Source organism: Pogoniulus pusillus, chromosome 8 (genome assembly GCF_015220805.1).
Source record: "Pogoniulus pusillus isolate bPogPus1 chromosome 8, bPogPus1.pri, whole genome shotgun sequence".
In the NCBI taxonomy this organism is placed as follows: Eukaryota; Metazoa; Chordata; class Aves; order Piciformes; family Lybiidae; genus Pogoniulus; species Pogoniulus pusillus.
Genome location: NC_087271.1, coordinates 39,967,833 through 39,995,192, shown reverse-complemented (window position 1 = coordinate 39,995,192; position 27,360 = coordinate 39,967,833). Strand labels below are relative to the sequence as shown.

The following is a 27,360-nucleotide window of genomic DNA, read 5'->3' as shown; positions in this document are numbered from 1 at the left end:
TTAAAACCAAATACAAAGCAGAAGTGGAATTCTTCATAATTATTTTGCTACACAATATCAAAGATTAACAATACTGGGAAACTAAAAAGCACTGACAGAATTCCACAGGTAGTTAATTTGAATTTCTGCTATTAAGGTACTGTTCTAGAGTATCCTGATTACATCATCTCCTCTAAATAACTTCATTTAACAGACAAAGGAAATGTCAGACAACAGTAAACATTTTTAGAAGAGCTGAATTGGTAGATGAAATAAAGCAAATATAAGCAAAAGAGCAGCAGGATCCATAACTGTGCCACTGCTGCTTTTTGTCTGTGTTAGTCTGACAGTGACCTTAAGGATACCACCCCCTGGGAAAAACACATTCTTCAGCAGTTCCCATAAGGTACACACAGCGAGCAGAAAGGCACAACACTGAAATAAATCAGAGCAAGCACACACAACCAACCACAAATCATACACATCCTCAAAGCAGCATACAAACACACTACAGCAGCATTCTTGTACATCTGAGAAGACAGAGACAAAAGTCATCTCTGAAGGGCATGCAACAGTCTTGCCTCTAGAGTAGAGCCAGTCACCTTGTTTGGACTCGGGACTTGACAGCCGTGTCAGCTTCTGCACTTTCCGCACCGGTCTGGTTGCCTTTCTGTCTCTGTTTTTCTCACTAGGCTTTCCTGCCGCTGCTGAATCCTCTGAAAACAAACAAAAGCTGTTACCTGCTATCCCACGGGAGAGAACACAGAGTAACAAGCTTGCCTCGACGTTTACCTTCAAAAACCAAAACTCAGAGAAACACAACCAAACTCACTGCCTCTCCCAGACTCTACACCGAGATTGATTACTCCCAGTTCAGCATTTTTAAATCCTCACAGCATGAAAATGTTGCCTTGAGTGCTGTCTGCCTGCCCACTGGAATGTGGTGATGCCACAGCAAGGCCACAAGAGTTCATTTTCAACTTTAAAGAAACACTGACAGCTTGACAGGAACAATTATTGGTTCTCTGCTGCTACAGATGCTACACTGCACAGCACTGATGTTCAGGTAGTTCCTTCCCTCAAGAAACACATGGGCTGCTGCTTCCACATCGATGCATGCTGGCACATTCTCTCACCCCCTCCATGCTGGGGCACAAAAGACAGGACACTTGTGTGCTGGTGCTTCAAAACCTGTCACTGGATTCAGCCAGCAATGAAGAACTCCTCTGTATTATTTAAACCCTCTCGACAGGGTTAGGTTTCAGGCTGCAGAGATGCCAGGAACACTTACCAGAGCCAGATTTTATCATGTTTTCACACTATGGCAAAGAACAAAAAGAAAACCCAAGACGTGGCTCAATCCCCACCCCTTTAAGTGGGCTTCCCAACTGCCCACGGTACGGAGCAGAGACAAGCACTGCTCAAGGATGAGCAAGCTGTATGAGCAGACTACACTGGACACTCTCAAAGATTTTAAAAGCACTTTATTTTGCAATCCTTGAAGATGCTCTTTTCTTAATCCCAAAAGAGAACTGTAGATAAGGAACTTCGTGGCCACTGTTACCACTGTTTTTTTTTCCTTTCCAATGAAAAACGTGGTCAGACAACACAAAATGTGTGAGATGCAACCCTCTCCACGGACTGAAGCTTTATTTAGATGCCAATATCAACTTTTACAGGCCCTAATTTCAGCTGAATCCACTCTGTGATGGAAGCATCAGGAACAGAACAACAGGTCATATTAAACAAGGGGGGAATGGAATTTTAAGAGTATTTAATGCTCTTTCTCCTCCTCAATACCCTTTCCTTAGTCTTGGCTTTGAGGCAGACAAGTGCAAGAAATGACAGAATCAACATTTCAAGTACCAGAAGCCTCAGTGACTGCATTTGCTGAAGTTCAGCTTTCAGTGATGAACAGCTCCTTCCTGATAGCAGGAAACTGCAGGCAGGCTGTGTCCCAGTCACTCCATTCACACCACAGCAATTTCGTTCTAGTGGGTGCGAGCCTGAAAATCTTTAAGCCACAATGACTGGAGCTTGGGGCCCACACAATAAATATCCTTTAGCCTAAGTGCTAAACCAAAATAAAGGCATCTTGCATGGTCTATGCTTACATGTAAAAGCCTTGTCCAAGTAAAGGACAATGCTCCTGTAGATATTAAGGATCTTATAGCTTATTTTAGCACTGCAGAGCACAGAACAGTTTTGATAGGGCTGATGATATGCATCCAAATCTCCACATGCTGCAACCTTAACACAGTATTAAACAGATAGATAATCCAACAGCCTGAAAATAACCTTACAGTGTCTATTATGTGCAGCACCAGCATTTGATTACTTGGAATCAGCTATTCAATAAATCTTTTCAGGTCAGAAGGGAGACGTTCCACAACAGCTGTTCTATGCAGGGCACTAGGACAAGAGGACGGGTGAACACACACACAGAGCACCCTCCTTTAGCAGATAAATATGATCCGAATACCTTTCTAGCCTCAATGAAACTTTTCAAGCACCTCTGTAAAGAGCTCATGAATTATCTACATTATGCTTGTAGAAAATAAAACAGAAATGCTAGTGGAGATTAAAAATCTTTAGCAATTGGGCATTACATTCACAGGCTGATGCTGAGCAGAGTAATTGCAAGACAGTTTTACTGAGAAGCAGCAGCTCTTCGTTCTGAACATGTCTTATCAGAGATTCCAGAAAAAACCCTCAGTGCCCTGTCAAGATGTACAAGCAGAAGAAAAGTGAAGTCTAAAAGTTTCCATACAGCTGCTATACCAGCAGCATACAGGTACAGGTTTACAATCTCATTGCATTTTCCTTTGGTCTTTAATGTTTTAGCCAATGAGTAAAGTTACACAATACACAGACAAGCTGCATAAGTAGGGTGGGAGTTTATTTTCCATTCCCTTCCTTTTTACTCATCTGATCTCTCCCCCCTTCCCCAGCTCGGCTCAGTCAAAAGCAATTCAGCCTTAGAGGGCTCCACTCTATCCAGCCTAGCAAATCACAAAGCACACTTGGACAGCCTACCCCAGATCACCCTGAGAAAAGAGTTACCAATGGAGTGCAGCTTTTCACACTGAAAAATGATTAAGAGCTGGGTCTCAGAACAGCATATTTAAAACCCTAAGAGCATGTATTCCTGGTTTGGTCACTTATCAGCCTGGCAAGCAAATACACAGCATTTTTTCCACTACCTTTGCTCATATTTTTAAGCATCAGAATATTGCATTACTGAATGAGTTCATCATCTAAACCAACCTTTCTTCCTGCCTTGTCATTTTGCAACAATGACATTTAATGTTTTTCTAAAGACCATTCAACAAAGAGGAATGAGTACTGGTTTTCTAAGCTTTTAACATTCAACATTCCCTCCTACACCTTAATGTGGAAAAAAGCTCAAAGTTAATGCTCTGTTAATCTACCACTGCGAACTTTCACAGTCTCTCCAAGCTCTGTAATACTGAAGGTAAAAGAATTGTAGAAGAAATAAAATCTTGGTTATTTAAAAGGTTTCCTAAACCTTCTTCTGGTCTACCTATTCTGTTTCTCCTCAGGGAAATCTAGGGAAGAGCTCTAAAACGTCCATGTGTCTGGGGGAAGAATGTCTCCAAGACCTTCAAGACTTGGCTAATTATGATATAAAGCAATAAAATTCTACAAGTTCTGAGATATTAAAACAACTTAATGCTACATTAATCTTACCACCACACATAGCCATAGGCATAACTTTTTTACTGCAGGCTACCCAGTTCATTTTAAGTAGGCATTGCCACAGACTTTCCACAACAGATGGTCCCCATCTCCCCTTTCCCTACCTCTGCATTCCAAATAAACCACTGACCACAGTGGCTTCAGATTCATAGATCATAGAATCAACCAGGTTGGAAGAGACCTCCAAGATCATCCAATCCTATCCAATCAACCAGACCATGGCACTAAGTGCCTCATCCAGGCTTTGCCTGAACACCTCCAGGGACAGTGCAAACGGTGACTCCACCACCTCCCTGGGCAGCCCACTCCAATGCCAATCACTATCTGCCAACAACTTCCTCCTAACACCCAGCCTAGACCTCCCCTGCCACAACTTCAGGCTGTGTCCCCTTCTTCTGTTGCTGGGTGCCTGGCAGAAGAGCCCAACCCCACCTGGCTACAGCCTCCCTTCAGGTAGCTGTAAACAGCAATGAGATCAGCCCCGAGCCTCCTCTTCTCCAGGCTAAACAACCCCAGCCTCTCCTCACAGGGCTGTGCTCCAGGCCCTCCCCAGCCTTGCTGCCCTTCTCTGGACAACTTCCAGTACCTCAACATCATTCTTGAATTGAGGAGCCCAGAACTGGACACAGCACTCCAGGTGTGGCCTGAGCAGTGCTGAGTACAGGGGCAGAAGAACCTCCCTTGTCCTACTGGCCACACTGCTCCTGATACAGGCCAGGGTGCCATTCTTAACACCATACTGAAGGAAGAATAACTGAGGCTTCAACACACCACATGTGGGACATGTAGCAGGGTTAAAATGCCCCCATAAATTATCTAAATCGTTTCTCTAAGATTATATCAATGGTTTGCTTTTGTTCTGCTACGTAGGAAATTGCATCCCTTCATGCAAACATCTATGATGAAGTTACAAAATTAACCAAAATCTACTTTCTCTGTTTCAAAGAAAAGCCATAATTTTCTTCTTTTCAGTGTTGGCTATTTTCAAAGTATTGTCATGAGAGAATGGAAAGAAAGATTTTTAATTCACTTTAGTCTTCAAAAAGTTACTCCTTGTAGAGTCCAATATATTTCACGTTTCTTGCTTCCATTTTTTTGTTTCTCTGACTTTATAGACTGCAAAACAAATTTCTCTGCCTCTGAGAGAAGGTTGTGTGGCTTAATCTGTTGAGTTTGTGTCTTACCTGTTAACTGGAGAGCTATATCTCTATAAAGCTCACGACTAATGTGAAATCCCTCCCCACGCCAGATCTTTCCATCTGCAGCACGAATCTTTGTTTCAGCAGGATTGAAACCTGAAAGCCAACAATCATAGAGTTTAAAATACATGAAATGCATGAAATGTAAACAAAGCTTTTTCAGAGTGGAAAGGGTGGAAACTGCAGAGTAAGAAAGGAACTACTTGACTTTCTAACGCTAAGTTGGAAGAATGCAATATACCAGACTGCTGCTTGCTCACAGTTGAAAAACAACAGAGCGGGTGAAGGAAAATCACAGAAGTGAAAGGCCTTCTTAGTCAATATTAAACTCTGGGACCATAAAAACTGAAACAAACTCCAACACTAACACAGTGAGCTTCTTTTGTACAGGAATTTGTAAGAGGAGACAGGAACAACTTCAAAGGAATTTGCACTTCTGTAAATTGGCAAGAATCTTTTCTCTCTCGGCCGTAATTGTGATCAAATCATGCTATGCACTCCTCTACCGTCCAATCGCAGCTATGACTCATGCCCACAATGCAACCAACAGGGAGGGACTCTACCTCTGTATGCTGGAGCAGCAGGTGCAGCTGCCACCTTCCTGACTTTAGGTGTCACAGTGCTCTCCACGTTTGTAATCACGACAGGTTGCTCAGCATATCCTGAATGCTGCCCTCTGCCATCTAGGCCTTCAGAATTCTCCCACTGCTTTCGGATCCGCTCCTTCAGCTTCTCCAGCTTGACATCATGATGCCGCCTTTTCAAGAGCTCCAGCCTGTGAGCATTAGTAGTCCTGGCAGAAGGGGAAGACGCTTTCGGGTCACTTTCCTCAGATGTGTTATTCTGAGGCACTTTAGTGCTACTCTCCTCTCCTCTGGAGCCACTGGTTTTTTCCTCTTCCAATCTTGGGGGTACGGCAATCTTACGGAACACCTCGCTGTTCTGCAAGGCGTTAATTGCCAGTCGGTCATTCAAGTACCTAACAACAGTCTCATCTGCAGCAGGAGAACTTGGCCTTTCAAAGTCTCTGCCATGAAGATCTAGCTCGTGTATCATATGGTCTGTTATATCAGACTTCTCTTCTACTTCGCTCAAGTCCAAACTGGAGAGCAGTTGCTTGGCCTCAAGCTGGCTAGAACCGTGGTAAGACAGAGCGCTGTATGGATCCCTGATGTAACAGAAGCAGAAAGTGAAAGACAAAGTCACCATCAGGAACACAATTGTAGGACCTTCCAGCCCAGCAACTAACTAAATGCATGACTCTCTATTCCTTGTCTCCATCTAAAAGGCAAGTTCTTTTGAAGTTTGATCACCACGCATTTAATAGTGCAAATCCGAAATAACTGAAAGGGATTTCTGGTCAGAATGACATTTTCTGCAGTTTCTGTCTGAATAGGACTAGATATAAAGCTAAAGAGCTGAAATTGGTACATGCAGAAAATCAGCAAGCAGTTGAGTTAAAAAAACCTTTAAAAAAAAGCCAGGTCTAAATTCAAGCATAGTTTATGTATGTTCTCTAAACCAAAGCAATGTACACATGCCCAGCTCCTCAACAGCAAATTTATTAGCTAAGAAAACAAACCAACTGCACTAAAAAAATCTGCCCTGTCTTTGAGAATAAAAGCTCAGCCCTTGACAAGATCTACAGAGTGGACCAACTGTATTGCAACAAACATGAAGCTAACTGAGAGTTTAGAATTGAGTACATGAAGAATTCCTTCACAGCCTTTCCACAGAAGACCAGACTCACAGCACATATGTCCTTAGGGCAAAAATACATTCAATACTTTTACTGTTGAGGGGCTGAATCTCACACCTCAGCTACCTGGCTTGAGTCTTCACCAGGTGTGTTTAAGGAACTCATCTAAGCCGGGTTGTAACACAGAATTGTGCAACTGTCTACCTCTCTAGTAGCACACTTTTGTTGCATAGTGTAGCAATCGCTACCAACACAGAAGCTGAGCAGTTTAATTGCACAGAACTTCATCAAAAGATCAAAAGTGCCTAGGAACAAACACATGGAGATTCTTCTACCCACTATTCTGGTTCTGTGTTCCTGTTCACACTTCAAGCATTGATTACAAGCTGTCAGCTGAAAAGGAGTAATGTGTTAATGTAGCAGCTCTGATGGTAAGCCCCAAATTAATCCCCCAAAGCTACACAGTCTTCTTTCTGTATGAAAGTTCTTTACAGTTGGACACAATGGCTTGAGTCTAGTAGCTCTCATCATCTTTTCCCTGAAATCTGTGACATGTAGTACATGTTTTTAAAACAAAGAGCTGATGTATGCAGGTTATTTCAAGCAGAGGAAACAGGAGAGTCGTTCAATTAACAAATTTACCCAAGATTACACAACTGATCCTCATCAGCCTCCTGTGCAACAAGGAAGGGGGAAGAATTGCACAGGCTGACAAGAACTGGAAAAGAAAGCCAGAACTTTGATGTTAGGATAATAATTGATAATACAGTAGTGGAACTAAAAGAAAATAACACTGCCCCAACTGCACTCTGATCACTCAACAATTTGACCTCACTGGCAGAGAGCATTTAGAAAAGAAAAATAATGTAAAGGAAGGGTCAGAATCCAATAAAAATTTGTTGCAAACCTAACCAAGTTACTCATCAGGAATAAAGTTTGTGCAGAGAACACAAGGAATTGAGTAAGTTATGGTACAAGTCTGATATCACAGCAAGTTTTAACTACTTTATTTCTGCTGCAGGTTCTCTTTTCTATTTGAAAGCTTTTGAGGCATCCTACATTTGCTGCAGTACTTAACATGGGCTAGGAAAACAGGGTTTTTTGCATCCTCACACCTCACTACACTTCATGGCATGCAATGCTCTGTGCCATTCTTTCTGCTTGAGATACCTGTTCTTACTTGGGTTTCTCACATATAAAGACTGAATGCAGCTTTAGTACTGATGTTCTTGCTCTATGCTGTCTTAAGGTAATACATTTGGGAACACATGCTGAGGAACCAATAAAGCAGGGCTGGAAAAGCATGAGGAAATGCTCTTTTTTATCCTCATTACTGAAGCCAAATACCTATCAAATTTCCCAGGCCACTGAGGTTGCAGCCATGCCAACTTGATCTGGCCCCCACATATGACTTTAAACTCCTGAACAAAACATACATTTGTGATTTTGTTTTAAAGGAAGACCCAACACCACATGCTGCTCGTGCAGGGGAGCAAAGAGAGAAAGCAAATCAGTACTAGCTTCATTCTGCCCTTAGCATATTGTTCCTTAGTAGCCAGCTGTGCCAGCACTCACCTGAACGAAACCAATGGCTCATGAAATTCCACAAGGCTGCTTTTCTTCACGTTGCTTTCAAGAGTGGTGGCTCGAAGAGGGCTGCGCGAGGATTTCTCCTTGCTTGATTTATTTTGGCTGCAGGACCGGGAAGCTGAAGTGGAAACCAAAGAACTCTCTATGTACCTACCTCTCCAGAAAGCTGAAGCTCTTCAGGCTGAACAATTAAGAACACAGTTTTCTTGGGTTCAAGCAGCACTCCAAAATAGCATTGTAAGAACTCCCTTCTCATTTTCAACAAACTGATTTCAACAACTAGGAGCAAGGCAGTAACTGCTTAAAACAATAATCATATTTAAAGAGATAATAATGCTTAAACATTAATTGTAATTAAATCTGTGAAAGTTGACTGCATTGCCACTAGAGGTCTATCATCTTCTCCAGAGGCACACCTCTCAATAGCATTAAAAATGTGATTTATTTCTTGTAAGAAAATGTTTTCCTTAAATGAAATAAAGGAAGCACAGCATTTAGCACTCTACTGGGGTGTAGCACTTGACAAAAAGGATGAACAGTTACTCCAGTGTAAGCACAGCAATATGCAACTGTTATCCAAAAGCCCTACAAAAACATGGTGCTGGAATGGGCTAAGCACTGCCTGCTGACACCCTGGGGACAGTTCTGTCACTCCACTGACTACCACAGCACACTTTCGTCCTAAGCTAAGGAACAAAAATGTCAGTTCCTCCTGCAACATTAGAGTTTAACAAATAAAGATGACTAGCGAGAGCCTACTTAGGGGCAGTGGAGAGAAATGAGGTTTTCACAGAACAGACTGGCTTTGCAATGTACTTCAGTAATACATACCCTTTCTGCTGATTTTCCTGCTACCACTAGTAGAGGGCTTCTTGGCATCCATGAGAGAATCAAACGCAGCCGTGCTGGTGGGAGCTACTTCCAGTTTGTTCTCTATATGACGTAGCTAGAATTTGAAGATGATGCAAATGAGAGGGCTGTTTTCCATTTTGAAGCCACAGATTTCCCCCCCTAACGTGACAAAGTTTTCTTCTCTTGCATAAAGAACAAAACTGCAGGTCAAAGCAACTTCACAAGGCTGATGCTGCAAAACTGTAGAGCCTTATGGCCAGAAACTACATCAGATTATTAAGTTCTGTTTAAAAAAATTATCTAAATTAGGGTTGGCTGCACAGTTTTGTTTCCCTAAGTAGGCTGTTGTGAAGAAATTGATAACAACATGCCATTCAGAGTCTTAACATTTGGTCTGAAGGAAGTATTAATTCCACTTGGAACAAACTCTATAATGCTCCTGTCAAAATGGAGCACGAAATGAGACTGTACATGTAAAACCCCACACAGATGCTCAGCTATTAAAACAGAGGGACAAGGAGATGGGAAAGAGCTGAACACCCCCAAAACCCAAGCTTTTATAGCTTCACTGAAGCTGGGGTTTAGAAACTAGTCTTATCTCAAGCACTTGAGTTCCCACAGACAGGCAATAATTCCAGTGCTCAAAAGATGGAAAATTATCACACAGTATCACAGTATCACCAAGGTTGGTTGCTGTCTCAGATTTAGACTGGTTTGGGTAAGCCGGGGAACAATACAGGTTTAAAGTTTTCAGACAAAACAGAAGTCATCATTTTCTTCAACAGAAAGGGAAGACATAACAGGTGTTACTACACTCAAGGCTAAGCTCCCTGCGCTTAAAATGTCTTCTGCTGTCTGTAGAAAACTTTTCAAAGATAAACAATGCTCAACATGCAGGTACCCAACTGCCTGCCCTATTTCAACTCATTTAACAGGCAATCACTGGGCAAAATAGTATGTTGGTTAAAGCTTTTGTAGCAAGTAAGTGATATGTAAAGGAGTAAGGAAAAGAAAAACTTGGTACTTACAGCAGCCTTATTCTGAGAAAAAGTAGCCCATGCTGCAGTTAGATCTTACAGGGCAGAAACAAAGAAACAAATATCAGATTAGCACTTACAAAACAATCAAAATGTTGCTTCAAAGAAACGTTCATGGGCTTGCTAATCACCTTCTTTCAACCACTCAATTCCAGCCTGTCAGTCTCCTCTATGAGAGGCTGTTATCAGTCAAGACTGGTCTAAAGAGAGCAATAAAGTATCTAATATAAAATGTAATGAGTTGACTAAGTTAGGTTGAATGCATTATTACATTTGAAATCGTATCTACACACATTACAGAAGATATCTGGAAGGTGAGATAGAGCTAACACAAATATATTCTCCATTACACCATAGTTAAAACTGCTTTTTTCCCCATTTTCTTCTCCAGTAAAGTAAGCATGAATACAGTGTCACTGAAGGACTCTCATCAAAAAACAAAGCTTTGAACACATACATTTTGCATAGTAATCTTTTTCAACTGTGCACCTTAAAAACAAAATAGCAGCAATGTCTGCAAAGAACAAGCAGGAGACAGCAATCAACTTTGGCCTTTTAATCCAAACAGATAGTAGCATGTACTCTATGTGAACCTCAATTCAGCAGCATAGAGCAGTGCTTTCCTTTTCTTCTGTTGCTGCTTGCCTGGAAGAAGAGCCCAACCCCATCTGGCTACAGCCTCCCTTCAGGTAGCTGTAGGCAGCAATGAGCTCTGCCCTGAGCCTCCTCTGCTGCAGGCTGCACACCCCCAGCTCCCTCAGCCTCTCCTAAAGATCTACACAACACACCATCCAAAACCTTAAGGTGTGTCAGAACCATGGAGAGTAGCAACTTTAGGCAGACCTTACAGTAAAAGACCTGCCTTATAATAAAAAAAACTTAATTTCAGGTAAGATCCAGTAGCACAAAGAAGATTAGGAAAGTAAAGTAGAAACAACTTCACTTTGACTTTGAGAGATGATGCTTCATGTTTATAGAACACTTCAGCTTAACAAGGCAATTTTACAAGAACCTGGACACACCACAGGCAGTAATCAGCAATCACATCCTCTTACAGATGAAAGAATAGTCTGTCTACACTTTAAAAATAACTTCTGGACTGCAGCTTTGTCACTGTGGAGATCATAAGACTGATCCTGAACCACAGACTTAAGCATGCTCTACAGACTAGAGCTTTCTTCCTCTCAGGGATGTGCTGTAATTAATTCTCTCTTTGCCCCTTCTTTCCTAAATTACAGTGTAACCACAAGAGAAAAAAGCTAACAGGATGACTTCAGCAGAAGGAGACAAAAGTGCTTCAAGTCATCTTAGTGGTGATATATTGCTGCTATTGAACCACTTCAGCTTTGGAACTGAGCAAATCAGGAAGAGCCTTTCAGGCCCCTCTTCATTTCTTGCAAGAGCCTACACCTCCCATTCCTGCTCCTGAACTGCTTCCCCTCTGCAGCACTCAAATCTGCCTCAGTGCCATCCTGGCATCCATATCAGAGGCTGGCCACTCCTAATGCAGATCAGTGAACAGTCTGGAGATCAGAGTCTGAAACTGTTCTCTCCAAAAATTAAGCCATGAAACACATGGTTTGAGTTCCCAAACTGAGGCAGGAGAATGCTTTCTGCCAGAACTCCCCAAAGTTTCAACCAATTCATGACAAAACATCTTCCAAAACAGGGCAATATAGCAGAAAATCCCCACCTCTGGTAGAATCCTTGTTCTGGTTATGCCTTGGGTTTTGTAGAGGCACCTCATTTGACTTGTTGCTCCACATTGTGGCAACTTATCTGAAAGAAAAACAGAAAGTCACATGAGAATCAAAAAGAAGTAACATTAAGAACAGATGTAGCTTCCACTAAAGAGAACATAACCTTGACCACCATGACGAATGATGATCTCACATCACGAGCACAAACTCACATCATGACCAAGATCAGACAATCAGCATCAAATCACAAGCACTTACAGGCTGAAGTTTTTCAGAAACCACATCATTCTGTGGATAAAGAAGGGTTTGCTTTTGATCTTATTCATTACAAAGAAGGGTGAATGAGCTAACAGAAACCTAGAGGTCACACAGTTTTGATCATAGTGAGTACTCCAACAAGAACAAAGATGACCGCACTGAAATACTGCACACGAAGGGGTAATGGAGGCAGCACTACATGGCTTTAACCTAGAAACGCTGGGTGAAAACACTCAGATCTGCCAATGACAGATGAATGTGTCACCTCCCTCTGCTAAAGGCAAAGGGAGAACAGCACATCAGGACACTACAGCCAGGAAGCAAAGAGAAGACCAAAGCTGCTGTTGTTTGCTTGTGAACTTCAAAGGCAAGACTCACCATGGATGTAAAATAAAGTGTCAACTCTGGGTAACAAACCAGGCAGCCACTATCACCAAAGGAGTTTTTAATAAAGGAAGAACAAGTCAAAAAGGCAAGCTACTCAATCAGGAAATTTAGTTTTTAGAAGAAAAGCCAAGTAATTTATACTTCCATTGCAAAACATGGACTGTGTTAAGTCCTAACAGATCTCAAAACAGTATTACATAAGAAGAAAAGATACTTTAAGGAGTCTAAGAGGAGCACATACAACCAACAAGAGCTCTGATTAGTCACTATTACCACTGCCCTCTCTCTGAGAACCTCCTATCCACTGGCACTGTCTTCTCAGCAGACCCAGGACATTTCTGTTATTGAAAGGAAAAATGATGTAGGTAACCACAAAATTCACAAATCCAGAACATCCTGTATGAAAGAGTCAGAAAGGCACATTTTGCTCTCTCTTCTCTTGTGCTCTCCCAGACAGATTTGTTTTTATTTTCTTAATATATGAAAATTTCTTTCACTGTCACTTCCCCTAGTGTGCCACATGAAAAGGCATTCCAACATGTGGCTGACACAAGATGACCAGACATCCCACAAAATTAACGCTGTGTACTTCTTACTGCAACAGATCCTTGCCTGTGTCCTTTGTGAGAAGGACTTTTTAATCATATTAAAGCAGCTGAAAAATGTCCTGTCAATTTTTTTTTGCTGCAATATAAACATTACTGGTTGGACCTAACAATATTAGAGAACTTTTCCAACTTAAATGATACTGTAACAAACCCTGCTCATATGTAAATTTAGCATATGAGAATTCCCGGATAAGCAACAGTTTTTTAAGGGATTAAGTATCCCACTTCACTTAATTGCTTGAGATTTACTCATAATTAGAATCACTACTACAGATAGGAGAACTTAGTCAGGGACTAGACTTGTTCTTACTATACACACACAAATCTGTAGTATTGTTGCACTGGAACTGGTCCTCAGTCCTGAGGAAGATCACATATTCCTTAACTCTCTAGGAAAAGAAGTCTGAAACTGTTTGTTTCACCTTTCACCCCAACACTCAAGTCAAAGCAGTCTGTCCACCGGAGCTGAGCAGACCACAAGCCAGTGAACACGCTTCTGAGAACACCTTAGCTCTGTTAGCCAAGCACAGATGTGTGCTGATGATAGTGCATAATCCTGTCTCATTGCCTCAGTTCAAAAGTATATGACATTCCTCTACAAAAGACTGCTCAGCCTCTCCTTTCTGCACAAGCAATAAAAGAACCAAAGCATCCTGCTCTGCTTTCCCTAATAAACACCTGCAGTGCCAGCTCCAAGTGCTGAGATCCACCAGCAGTTTTGCTTAACTCAGGCTGTTGCTCTTTGACAAAAAAGACCTGAGCATTCTGGAGCTGTCTACAGTTTCAGGAAGGCAACACAGCAGCAGTTTTTGGTCGAGGTGTAATCTGTATAACTATAAGGGTTTGGAATTTACATCTCTCTCTCTCCCTTCCTTGGAAGGGTGGACAGAATTTATCAGCAGTTATCAGCTGTTGATTCCCACCTACTCTGAATTCCCACAGATTACTGAAATAACTTCTTTCCATTGCTATAGGTTTTGTGAATAAGCAGCACCCTGCACTCCCAAGCACTTGCATAATTCTTCAGTCTCTGCAAGAAGTTAACCAGACAGAGAAGACACTTTAATGCCATTGAGAGTACAGCTAGGGGGTAGAGGAAAAAAAGAAATATATCAAGATACAGAGGTGATTCTGTCCCTCTGCTCTGCTGAGACCCTGCCTTCTGTGCTGGGTTCAGCTCTGCAGTCCTCAGCACAGGAAAAACACGGACCTGTAGGGGCAGGAGCTGAGGAGGCCACAGCAACGATGGGAGGGCTGGAACTCCTCCTGCTCAGGCTGAAGAAAAGAAGGCTCCAAGCAGATCTCCTCATTGCCTTAAAGGAAACTGATAAGAAAGATAGGGGCAGACTTGCAGAAGGGCCTGTTGTGACAAGATGGGGTTTAAACTAAAAGAAGGGAAATTGGGACTATAGATAAGGAAGAAGTAAGCATGGTGAAAACACTGGTCCAGATTACCCAGAGAGGTGGTGGATGCCCCATTCCTGGAAAGATCCCAGGTCAGGTTGGACAGGGCTCTGAGTGACCTGATCTAGTTGCAGATGTCTCTGCTCACTACAGGAGGGTTGGACCAGATGACCTTTAAAGGTCCTGTCCAACCCAAACAATTCTGCAATTCTATGACTCTCCTGCAGGTTAGTGGAGCACTTTCACACTAAAATACACTGAAATTAATATTCATCAGACAATAATACTAAACATAAATTTTGCAAAGTATGCTTAAACTATTTAAAAAGCACATTCTGTATCAGTACCAACGTTGTCTCAGTGTCCCACAAACAACTTTAAGGAGACATTTTCTTTCTTAACTAAATGATCCATCACTATTTAAAACAGAGCTTAAATTAAGAGATTGATATGAAATTGAGATGAAATGTCAAAGAGCTTCTAAGGAGACAGCAGTGATGACAAAAGCTTATCTGCAGGCTGGATAACACTATGAGGACCTTAAAAGTTTGTGGTAAAGAGGTAGAAGACTGCAGAATCAGAACTGGTCTCCTGGTTAGTTGGTTGCTCATTCACAGACCTAGATGTCCTACGCAGGTTCACTCAAGGTAGGTTTGCCAAGCCTAAGATACAAGTTAAGATACAAAACCCACTGCACTCTGATATTTCAATCTGACATGAAATGCCCATCTCATTCTTTACTCACTTGTCCAGGACAAAAAGCAGCACACACAGGAGAAGGCACAGCAGAACTGCTGCAGATAAGAATCTAAGAGGAAATTAGCAAGGGAAGGACATATTCTGGGCTGCTGGAAGGAAACTAGAAGGGGGCAGACACAGGGTACAACCACTGCTCTCTTCTTCTAACACTGTTCCTAGAGGAAGACACTGAAGAGAGCTGACAGATCAGAAAATGTAGGAAAAGACACCAGAAAGGAGGAAAAGGAAACAAAGAGAAAACCACTGTCAAATTTAAAATGAAGATGAGAAACCTCCACTACATTTATTACCAGACACACCAAGGATGGCATCAAAAGGAACAACAGATAATAAAATACCAAGACAAAAGAGTTAACAGGAAAGCAGTTGAAAAGGAATGGGACATAGGAAAGTAGAATATGCTTAGCAAAGGTACAGCAAAAAACATGCAGAGATTAAAAACAGGGCTGGGAAAAAGGGAAAGTGATGAGAGAAACAGGATATAAATCAGAGTACAACGGAGAAAGACAGGAAGGAGAGAGAAATGGAATGCACTTTTGTAGACTCAGCACAGAGTGCAGCAGAAAGGGAGAAAAGAAACTGGTATGCTGGTCAAGTGCAACCTTTTTAAGCACCCTCAGTATGTTTGTTTTTTTCTTAGTAGCAAAACCTCAATAAGAAAAGGAAAAAGGAAACTCAGAAGTTAGGGCACTGAAACAAGTAAATGGGAGAGGAAACTGAATCACACAGCTTCTAAGAAGGCTGAGAATGCAAGCAAGAGACTGGCCATTGGAATTCCCTCTAACATCTAGCAGTACTGCAAAAAGCCAGTATGCACAGGAACAGCATTCCTCAAGGCTCTGTTTCTTATAAAATCACAAGAGATATCAGAAAAGAAAAGATAAAGCTTTGCTAAGAGCAGGGAAAGGAACAAATTATTACTATTGACTTCTATGGGATACTCTTACATATTTAAACCCCAAAGTGGTAGATTTTGCTACACAAGGCCAGCACTTCACACAGTTTAAAGCTACAATAAGGCATCAGTGCCAACAAAAGAAGCCATCTTTTCCTTTCTTGATTCCTTGGTCTTTCATGCAATATTCAGGCAGAGAGAGTCAATGGGATTACATGGTAAAGTGAAGCAGCCTGGTCTGAAAGTAGACTTTTTTTGTTCTTTTTGCTATTTTAGCTTTAGAGGTGTTGTACCATAAGCTACAACCTCTGTGCAAGCAGAAGCAGAAACCCTGAGGAACATCTGGATTGGCCCCACTACTGTTCTAGCTGCTATCATGTATCGTAACCCACAGTGGTTCCTCAAGAGCAAAAGCTTGAGAAGCTCAAGAGAAGTTCTTGAGGAAGCTTCTGTCTTTACCTCAGGGAGAGCGAGTGGGAATAGGGAAAACAAAAACCATTCTCTCCACCACCTTACCTCTGGGGCCATCACAGGAAACTATGCTCCCTGCCCCAGTGTGTCCCACTGCACCCGTGCCTTGTACAGTGCAGACAACTTGTCCATGGGGGCAATGGGCGGAGACAAATAAAATGTTTTAAGGATATATTTTTGCTCTGTTTGCAAAAGTATTTTAAGTCTTCGTGTACAAATAAAGGAAAGTTGAATTCTGAAGCCTAAAGACCCTCTGGACCTTCTGTTTGTGCAGCTCTACAGTTTTGCAATACTGGCACTAACAGACACATACAAGTGGATAGACACAATCAGACCTAGTCATTAAACTGTTTTCCTGAGCCAGCCCACTAAAGTGATGGAATTTCTATTTAAAGATGTCAGAAACACTTTCTGTGTTTCCTTAAATACCACTGAATACAGTTTATGATTATATGCTTGAGTCTGAAACACAAACACCTTTACCTACTCATTTTTCTGGAATCCAAGCTTTTACCATACTGCATTAGCCCATGCAAATGAGAGCTAGAAATATCCATAATACATTATTCTAAGACTCTTCTTGGTTATGTTTATGAGGTTTTAAAATGTGGGTATGAGTTTTTGGTTTTTTTATACAAGAATAACAATCTTTTTTAGGCCTCAACGTATTTGGAGAGAACTGCCTCTCAAAGCAACTGGATGCAGGAGATGTACTGACCTTCCTCAGCACTGAGGACAAGCTTCTGCACAGCAAACATCTGCTTGATGTCTTTGTCAAAAAAAAAACAGTGCCCCATCCCCAGAATCTACAGCTGACTCTGCAGAATGAGACAAGTCCTCTCCTTGCCCTCTTTCAACACTCATTTATATAATAAGTCTTCAAATGAAACCTATTTCAGGGGCAAAGGTTCTGAAAGGAAGTTAAAATTCAAAATATAAGTGCAACTCCAACTGCAGCATGCTTCATGGAGCCAAAGCTTAACATTTCCCCATAATTTTATCTTGTGCCTATAATCTCTGCTTTGCTCCTCCAAAATTGTTTCTGCTAACTCTGAGGACTTTGTTTGTCCTCATGGTTTTGAAGTGGTGCTGAGCTAAACAGGCACTTAAGAGTGCATGCTCTTGTATTTTATCTAACTGGCTGTCAATGCTTATAGAAGTATTTCACTGGTTCACGTTGCACTGTACCCCAAGAGTGAGGCTGAACATAATGACAGACACAGGTATGCAAAGCTGATACAAGAAAAAGTTGGAAGAAATAAACACCAACAATAAGCAAGGAGCTTATGAACGTCAGCTGCTCTGAAGGAGTAAAAATACTGAGTATTATCCAGAATTAGTCTCGTGATGCACACAGCAAATACAGCAGAGCCCCTCACATTCAAATCACTGTCTTTGAACAATAATAATTAAAAAAAAAAAATCTGTCTTAAGCTATGAAAACACTAAAAAAAGGTTTTAGGGCCATTAGGATACTACCAAAAAAACCCCAACCAAAACCAAAAAGAACAACCAACACACTGCAGATAGAAAAACAATACAGAATTTCAAAGGTTGTGTCACTATCTCTAACTGCTAACCAGGAAGGTAAGTGACATCAACCACCACACAACCAGCACATGTCAGAAAATATAGTAAAAAATATTAGTAAGTTTCATGACCTCTAAGATTAAGTTTCTGGCATCAGTCAGCTACTAAACTTGCATCCAAACTACAGCAAAGATTTTTCTCCAAATGAAATATCACTGAATCTGATTCACTATAGGCTCAGGATGGATATGTCCTATAAGACATGGGAAGTTGCTGAAGTGTCTCTACTTCATAGATTCAATCAGGTTGGAAGAGACCTCCAAGATCATCCAGGCCAACCTGGCACCCAGATCCATCTGATCAACCAGACCATGGCACTGAGTGCCTCATCCAGGCTTGGCTTGAACACCTCCAGGGGCGGTGACTCCACCACCTCCCTGGACAGCCCATTCCAATGCCAATCACTCTCTCTGAAGAACTTCCTCCTAATATCCAGCCCACATCTCCCCTGGTACGACTTAAGACTGTGCCCCCTTATCCTGTTGCTGGTTGCCTGGGAGAATCGTAAAATCACACAATCATAGAACCATCAATTTCTCATTACACAAGTGATGTAAAATTGATTTTTAAAAGCCCAAAAAACAACAATCCAGCACTAAAAAATGAATTAATGGATGAACTGAAAGTAAACTGCCCTGAATATCTTCCTCTGCTGCATCACATGCTAGGAAGCATTCTGAGGAAATCCACTGAAATGAAGCAAGTTACACTAGCTGTCACAACCTTCATTGTTCGTGAAGAGATCAGAGTACAAAAGCACAGAGAATGCGCCCATTTATCAAGGAGAAGCACACAAGGGTTTGTAGATCCATTCAGGAGTTTTGCACTTTCTGGTACTTCAAAGATCCTTACCCTTATGACAGAAAAGAAAATAAGCAACATAGCCTAGTTTCAAGAACAAACCAACTACTCCTGCATTTGTTTCCTTGGCCTTAGTAACCTAAGTTCACTCCTTCCATCTCCAGTTACCTGTAACTGTACATTAGAAGAGCTCAATTCCTGCAGCCCATAATAAATCCATTCAGCAGAATATGCCTCAATTCTTCAGCAAGTCCTGTTTTCGAAAGGTCATCCTATGCCACCCTCCATCTCACAAGTCTGAGAGGGAGTTTTCCTAGAACTTACAACACAAACCTCTCAGCCAAGTGCAAGAACCAGACCTGCCAATTTTGAGAGCCTCCGCTGACAGCTTTCAACTGCTCAACAATAGCAAGACATAAGAGCAGAGCAACAACTCCATCTGCAGCTCCGGCAGACGCAGACTGATGGCTCTTTTCTTTCAGAGTGGAATAAAGCACACTGAAAACTTCAGGGAAAACGTTTCAAATGTCACTCTCTAAAGTTGGATACTTTTGCTTTGAAACTGCACTCTCAAATGTCTAAAAAATGTCTCAATATGAAACATAGAAATATCCCCAACCCCCTCAATGAGCCAAACAGTGACTGCCTGCACTGCTTCCAGTTGGCATTACAAGGACTGGTACCAGGACTCTGCCTGAGAAGATTCTTTCTTGAACTACCTAAACCCAGTCATAAAATATTTTCTCATAGTTGATTAATTGCATCCCATTAAAAGCTTTAAGTGTCTAAACCCTAAATACAGACTTTTCTGTTTCGGTACGACAACTCCACTTGATGTATTTTACTATCAGCAAACACAACACATCATATTAATACAACTGCAAAACATCAGAGAAGAATGTAACTGTTTTTGAACTTTCTGCAGTCTTTTGCCACAGATCAGTTAGCATAAAATCTGCCATTGGTGAGCAGCGTTCTTAGGAAGCTAAGACACAGCCAGAATTTCTGCTAGCGTTCACTAAGTTTCAATTCAATTAATCTGGTATAATTGATTTGTTCATTTATTTGCTCTATTCTTTCTCTAGTGTATTGACAAAGGTTTCAGAGTTGTGCATACAAGTAATTCTACTCTCAGTCGAGTAGTCCATTAAAGTCTACTAGATCATTAGCACAACGATGCATATATATCATCCAAGCACTTCTGCCCATGGATAAATTTTACACTCAGACATTCCAACCCAGCCACATGCCTGATATATTATCTCCACTGTGGAAGTTTTCTCTCTGCACTCAACTAACCAAGCCCCTTCTGTTTTCATTATCAGACCACTGTAACTGTTCCCATATTAGCATAGCTTATATTGATTTGAATAGCATGAATTATAGGAGTTTGAATACATCAGCAGCACAGTTCAAACAGCACTGGTGTACTGATAAAGTCACACTCTTAAGTGAATTTCTGAGGTAAAGCTGAGCAGATTTAGCAACCTGACAGTGATGAAGGAAAGCATATATTCCTCCTACCCTCCCTAGCAATCTTGTGATAGATGCAGAGCTCATCTGACTGCATCACAAGTCAGTACAACTCAGTAACCCAGCAGAAAATCACTCACTTTTTCTTTTTTTGGTTTATCAAGCTGCTGATGGCCAAAGTGGGAAAAGAAAAGCAGCAGCAGAACACTGTGCTCATCCACTTCATGTTGTGCAGCTTCACCTAGCTGCCACAGATGTGGCAGTAGAACAGAACTAGCGCTACACACACGAATGCTCCCCGTTGCAAACGTGTGCCTAATTTACAGTCTCATCTGAGCATACTAAAATCAATGACAGTAATCACATTAATGAGTTTATCCACAGCTTTGTACAACATAACTTCCTCAGCAGAAACCAGCAGTGGTGATGGGGTGCAAGGAGATGTAGAAAGTTCACTATACTAAAGTCAACAAAAGCTTTGAAGTAAATGCAGCAATTCCAAGATGGGTCTCTCACCCATATAGGGGATGCTTTTACTATGGTGGCACAATTTGCTGATAATTTCAGGACATGAATAACACCATCCAAGTTGGTACTCTTGTATCTGTGAAGTCTTCCCAGTGTTACAGTGGCACAGAGCAGCTTTGCAACAACACTCCGTTCGACAAGTCATAGAATCAACCAGGTTGGAAGAGACCTCCAAGCTCATCCAGTCCAACCTATCACCCTCCAGGGACAGTGACTCCACCACCTCCCTGGGCAGCCCATTCCAATGGTACCTGCTCCTAGCACTTAGTGTCATAATCTAGTTGATTCGATAGGGCTGGGTGATTGGTTGGACTGGATGATCTTGGAGGTCTCTTCCAACCTGGTTGATTCTATGATTCTAAGTGCCTCATCCAGTCTTTTCTTGAATGCATGCATGCAAACAAAATGTTTGCTACCTTGAAAACCACACTCTTTCAGTGACCACCACACCTAGCCTAGGGACTCTACCAGATCAACAGTATAATTTCCACAACACGCTGGTCCCTCACAGAAACGTGCCATTACTCCTTAAATGAAGTTGCTCTATTCAGTGGATGCAGCATGCCTTTGTTTAAAGTAGCATCACTCAAGGAACCGAAGCCTTCCACAGTTTACAACGTTCTCATGGTCCCACCCTCAGTTGCATTTAATTATCTGAAGCATTACCTAATTAAACTGTTGTAGCAACCAGAGCGATAAGGAAGAGCCAGCACTTCCCATAACTTCACTTCACCACACAGACTGACAGAACATTTTGAGCTCACACGTGAAATAACAAACAAGCACCCAACTGTCCACAGCTCCACACGTCTGTCCCACAGGTACTACTCTTTTGGTTACTATAAACTCCTGACGTTTCCAAGTCTGTCAGCTCTAGCCAGAGCCCCATGAACTCCTTGAAGATGACCAAAAGGCAGAGCTGACTGGTCAAGTTTTCAATTGCAAGACACTGGGGTGTCCATCTACACAATGAAGCTGTTTGACACACAGACCTCTACATGCGTACACGATGTGCCAGAAGAAGCCTGTTTGCTGAGACACAGCTGACAGCTAAAGATAGAAAGAAATAAACTAGAGCAGGAAAACTACATCAACAGTAGGCATCATTATACCATCGAAAATTGCACTCACAGAAAAAAATCCACAGTGGTGCCGGTGTAAAAAACTTTATGCCAACAACAGCCAAATAAATGGCCCCAATGAAGTCAGAGAAGGCTTGGGGCAGCTGTTACCCCGGGATGTAAGAAGCACTTTCGGCAGGAAGACATGGAGCAACCCCGCTCCTCTCCCCCGAGCCCAGCAAACCCTTGTTTGTGCAGAGGCACAAGCAAAGCGTACGTTTAAACTTTAAAAGTACTGCCACCAGCCAGACTCCGGCCAGCGGGGCTGTTTCCTAGGCAACCCTGCTCGGCCCAGGCTCGGGAGGTGGACAGAAGCCGGAGGCAGCTCAGTTTCACGAAAAAACCTGGTTTCGGTGGTTTTCCCATACAAGGCGAAAAGACAACAGCGAAACTGAAGCGCCCCTACCCTTTCCCTTCCTCTACGCCCTCCCTCGATACAACATCCAGTAGAAAACACATTAAAACTAGAATAAAGACAAGGACACTTAACAGGAAAGGCAGAGGACGCTGGAGCCCGGCGGCGGCGACAGGACAGGCCGAGCCAAGTGACAGCCGGCAGTAACACTGGCAGCCCGGGCCACCGGCCGGGCCCGCCGAGCCCTCTGCGAGCGGCCGAACCCGGCCCCCGCCGCCGGCCCCGCCCCGGCTCCTCCTCATTCGGCGCCCCGGCCCCTGGCAGGTCAGCAGCCACCGGTGGGGCCGGGCAGAGCGCGGCCTGGGGGAGCGGCACGGGCCGCTCCCGGCGCCTCCTCACCTGGTCGCGGAGGCGATCGACGCCCACCGCCCCGAGGAGAGGTCCTGGCACATCCCGTCGAAGCAGAAAGAAGGACAGCGGAAGCCGGCGGCACGCCTAGCTGGGCTCCGCTGCCCGCCGGTGCGCAGTCCTCTCAGCGGCGCTAACCCGCCGCCATTACCGGCCAGCGACTGACACGGAGCGGCGGCAGCGGCGAGGAGCGGCGGCGCGGGGCAGGGCGGGAGCACCGGGCAGGTCTCGCGAGAACCGCTCCGCCAGCGACCTTCCCAACATGGCGGGCCCCGCCGCTCGCGCCCCGCTCCCGCCGGCAGCCATGTTGGGTACGGCGCAGCCTCCGCGCCCTGCCCGCAGCGCACCGCCGCGGCCCCGCAGCCGCCTACCTTGCTGCAGCCGGGGCTGGGCTGAGCCGAGGAGCTGAGCCCGGCGTGCCGCGGCCCGACGCCGCGCGGCAGGAGCAGCCGGAGCGGCGGGAAGGGCGGAGGGCGGCGCTGGTCCAGCGCACCTTTCATGGTGCCCGAGAAGCCCACGCAACGGCGCGCCTGGCCCCGGGCGAGGCGGGCGCCAGCGGCTCCCAGCCTCGGGGCGGGGGCGGCCCGGCCTCTTGCCGCCCCGGCAGGCTGCCTCCCGTCAGCCCCGGGCGCCAGGAAGGTTTGGGTTCCCGCAGCTGTGTTGGCGCCAGACCCTCCCCCCTCCGCCTCACAGAAATGTCATTTTCCACCGTTCCGTTCAAAGCCTTCTCCCGCCGCCCCGGCCCCGGTTGTGCAGGCAGGACTTGCCGGGTCAGCCCCCAGGCAAAGAGTGTCCAAAGAGCCAGCTGCGGCAGGGCCGCCGGGTTTGAGGCACGAACAAGACCTCGCCGTGCTCATGAAACCGCCGCTGCGGAGCGGTGCCAGTGCCGATGCTGGCGTTCCTGAAACGACTCCGTCGAAACTGGGCCACCGCTTAGCAGTCATTGGCGTGCACAGCTGAGGCACGTTCAGCAAAAGCACTCAGCTCCCACTTCGGTCTCCCCCTTGCCAAATGTAAGTGAACGACGTTTCCAAAGCGTCAGCGAACCTATTAGAGTGCCACTGGCTTAATTTCATCTTCGACAGTCATTATAAACCCAGTGCACCGACTCCTATTACACAGATTCCACCCCAAAGATGCATTAAAACCACCCCCCCCGGGTCTCCAGAATAGGTCTGTTACCCAGCTGCAACAAAATTACTTCCACTGAAGAAAGCAAGAGGGAAAAAGAAGACACTCTTCCAACAGTTATATTGGGAACGTCTCCTTCGGGGCTTGTCTACAACTTCACCCCAGTCTGGTTTCCAGTAGGATTGTTTGCTTACAGATGCCAAGTCTCTTAGGGGGGCTCAAGGCTGGAGAGTTCTCTACCCCAACCACTAAAGGATCACTGTAAAACTAATGGAACTTTGTTTTTCTTCTTAAACAGTTAAGATTGAACTATTTTTACATGGCCTCTCCTCTTGTGAATGGGTGACATTTGGCATATCGGTTATTGCCAATATACACCATACAAAAACATCCTAAACAGCTGCAAGGCTTAGGCAAGGCAAAACGTAATCATCTCACAATGACAGGTTAGCCATTTAACCTTGATTTGGCTCTTTTACATCCACCAGCTAATTACAGAGTGCTTTTCCCAGCATAAGCTCCTCTGAAACGAGCTAAGCTTCAGATGTCAGTGGTTAAACCTTTGAAAACAATTTTGCTGGAGCAGATGGGGGGGAGGGAAAGAACTGAACGCCCCAAAAGAAGCACAGTTCCAGTGGGGAAAAGCAGTAAGCAGTGCTTAATTCCCTCCTGAGCCCTCAAAGATCAAACCTGTTCCTCCCACACGCAGGAGAAGAGTGCAAGTAATAACAATCATAAGGACAATTTCAGTCAATGAAAACAATATGACTACACTGTATGGGAGCCCTGATCACAGGCTAAAGCAAATTAAATTCTATTTCCCATCATCACTTAGTGTTTGCTTAAATTTACTGCTTAATGTTGCTGCATTGGCAGCCTAATTTACATTATTCAGCACTTTTGTAACGCTCTACCTCTTTAATTACACTTTTTAAACACAGTTTCTCTTTGCTGCTTGGAAGCAGTTAATCTGGTTTCATGCTCCTCCTTTTCATCTGCAGGCAAACAAGGCATTGCATTAGGATTTTTCCCAAACATGAAAATCATTTGTTTTCAGCCAGTCAAAATCAAAGGCAATGTTTGTCTACAGGTTTTGCTCCTCTATGGCTTCTATTTAGTCTCTCTGTCGGTGGAATGTCATAGTAAAATTTGATTACTCTTTTTGATGACTCCCTACCAGTGAGTGGAAAGCTCTAACAGGCAAACATTGCAGAGGAAGAGAAAGTTATCTCCTTACAGAAAATGCAATAACCTCGTGAAATTCTCTTAAGATTAGAAATAAAGAAACCATTTACCTGCAAGCAGCCAGAGCTGAAAGAGGCACTGAACACACTCCAGCTTGGTGAACTGCTCACTACACTGTCAAGCAACGGAGAGAACTGCAGCAAGCACTGTTCAAGCACTGGAAACGGTGGATGGAGACAGATAGTAAGTTAAAAGTAGAGAGTCACAAAGCTCATCTTACACTAACTTGGTTATTGCAGCTTTAAGAGAGAGGTTTGGAAAGTTTTCCACTCCATACTGCTTTTGCACACCCCTTCTATAATTAGAAAGGGGCAGCTGGCTGTTGCAGCCAAAAGATCAGCGTGAGCCCCCAGACTCCCTCCCCCCTTCCCTTGACTGACATGGCTCCCACGAACCAGGGAGGAATTTGGGGAAGGGTGCTTCCACCTGTTGGACATGGAATGAGGTTGTCCAGGCATTCAATTATAAATCTAACTGTCAGGAGCTGACAACAAAACAGGACACAGGACAGCTGTGAAGACTGCAAGAGCCTCCCACATACCTCTGGACTTCCACAATTTTGCATTTTCTCTTACAGAAGAAACAATGCATGAAAAATTTGGTTTCTGCACACTTTAAGCTTATAAATGGATCATTTCAGACTCATTCATGTTCCAGCTGTACTACAGTCTTGGCACAGAATCTAGCAAGTTGTTTATATGTCATTGAACACCTCCAAATCCAGACTCTTTCCCCCCATATGCAGCGTGCTGGCAACTGCACTGCAGATGGTGCCTACAGCTGTATTCTGCACAGCAAATACTTTCTGTACTCACCTTAATGTGGAGCTCGGCTTGACTTCTGCAGCTTCATATGGAAACTAGGATGTTACTTTGTGAAAAATTCTGTTGGTGTGAAAAACTAAGGGAAAAAAAGAAACCATTTTGATGAACCTGCTTAGCACACTCCAAACTCCCCTGCTCAGCACAGAGCGTCTGGGAGCAGGGTGTGGCCATGGTAACGCAGCGTTCCAGATCCCCTCTGTAACGTCCAGCGCAGGTGGTGATGTGGGCGTGCCACCTTCCAGGTGCTCGAAGGCAACCTACCTTTAAGAACGATTTTATTTTGCCAGATGAGGATAAAAAAAAACCCCAAACAAACTGAAAACGTGACTACCAGAAGTAGAAGAGGACCCACACTCTATCTTCTTGCCCATTACAAGCATCTGTGCCCGACCCATGAAGTGTTTTCTGGGCCACTCCGCAGAGTGCTGGAAGTTTGTCTGCAAATTGGCAGCTGGTTCAGCTCCCCAGGGACTGTGTTCTGTCTGAAGTTTGTATGCTGTAAGCCCAGGAAACAAAAACAAACAAAAAAAAGCCCTTTCTCAGTCCCAAGGCCAGACCTGGCGTCTTTGCTCTCTCTAAGCACATTTTTGCCATCACAGGCTATTTAATGCACTGACTTGCTGACAGTTAGGGACACCTCACCTTCAGAAGTGAGACTGCTCTAGAACACCACAAAATATTTTAACAGTTTTGAAAACATCAAATGGCTATGATAGCTTGCTGCAGGCAATGAAGTGATTATACAAAGAGGATGGTAATCAGCTGCCTGTGAGCAACCCAGACAGACATTAGTCTTCACCTCTGGGCTGAGGAGTTACTTAATCAGATCTGTATTAAGTACCTGTGGATATTCAATGACAGCCTTTTAAGGACAAAGCCACAAACAGCTACAAAAAGGACTTGAAACTACTCCTTCAAGAGCAGGAAGAGCCTTCTAATCCTGAGCCTTTCCCCTTCTCCAGAAGGGGCTATTACTTGCTTTTGTATTTCCAGTCCAAGCAGCACACCATACACCTGGAAATACACCTCACTTTTCCTACAGCTAATAATAAACTGAAGAAAAAACAAGAGATTCTCCTTTGTCTGGTACAACATTAAGTCTTTCATTTCCAGGCATAGCTCTTTAATGCTCAGTGACTGGATGTGGCAGTTGTAGGAGCAGAGAATAACCTGAATTACATATGTTTTATTTGTATATTAACACAGTATCTCCTGCCTTCAGAGTCAAAGAATCAACCAGGTTGGAAGAGGCCTCCAAGCTCAGCCAGTCCAACCTAGCACCTAGCACTGTCCAATCAACCAGACCATGGCACTAAATGCCTCATT

At 43.6% G+C, this 27,360-nt stretch overlaps 1 protein-coding gene across 6 annotated transcripts in view; it reads right to left on the bottom strand.

Moving 5' to 3' along the window:
- The window catches only part of CEP350 (centrosomal protein 350), an 84,460-nt gene extending 58,370 nt beyond the window's left edge, over positions 1-26,090 (bottom strand). For 5 of the 6 annotated variants that reach the window (XM_064148164.1, XM_064148168.1, XM_064148166.1 and 2 more), the window contains exons 1-8: positions 22,826-23,022; positions 11,770-11,855; positions 10,068-10,111; positions 9,019-9,133; positions 8,173-8,305; positions 5,462-6,066; positions 4,884-4,994; positions 582-695 (exon numbers count right to left, since the gene is read on the bottom strand). In XM_064148164.1, the coding sequence (XP_064004234.1) occupies positions 582-695; positions 4,884-4,994; positions 5,462-6,066; positions 8,173-8,305; positions 9,019-9,133; positions 10,068-10,111; positions 11,770-11,842 (1,195 nt within the window). In that variant the 5' untranslated portion in view covers positions 11,843-11,855; positions 22,826-23,022. Of the gene's footprint in view, positions 1-581; positions 696-4,883; positions 4,995-5,461; positions 6,067-8,172; positions 8,306-9,018; positions 9,134-10,067; positions 10,112-11,769; positions 11,856-22,825; positions 23,023-25,260; positions 25,368-26,025 lie in introns of those variants that run through there. The other variant, XM_064148165.1, reaches the window with a different exon arrangement.
- Positions 26,091-27,360: the final 1,270 nt, after the last annotated feature.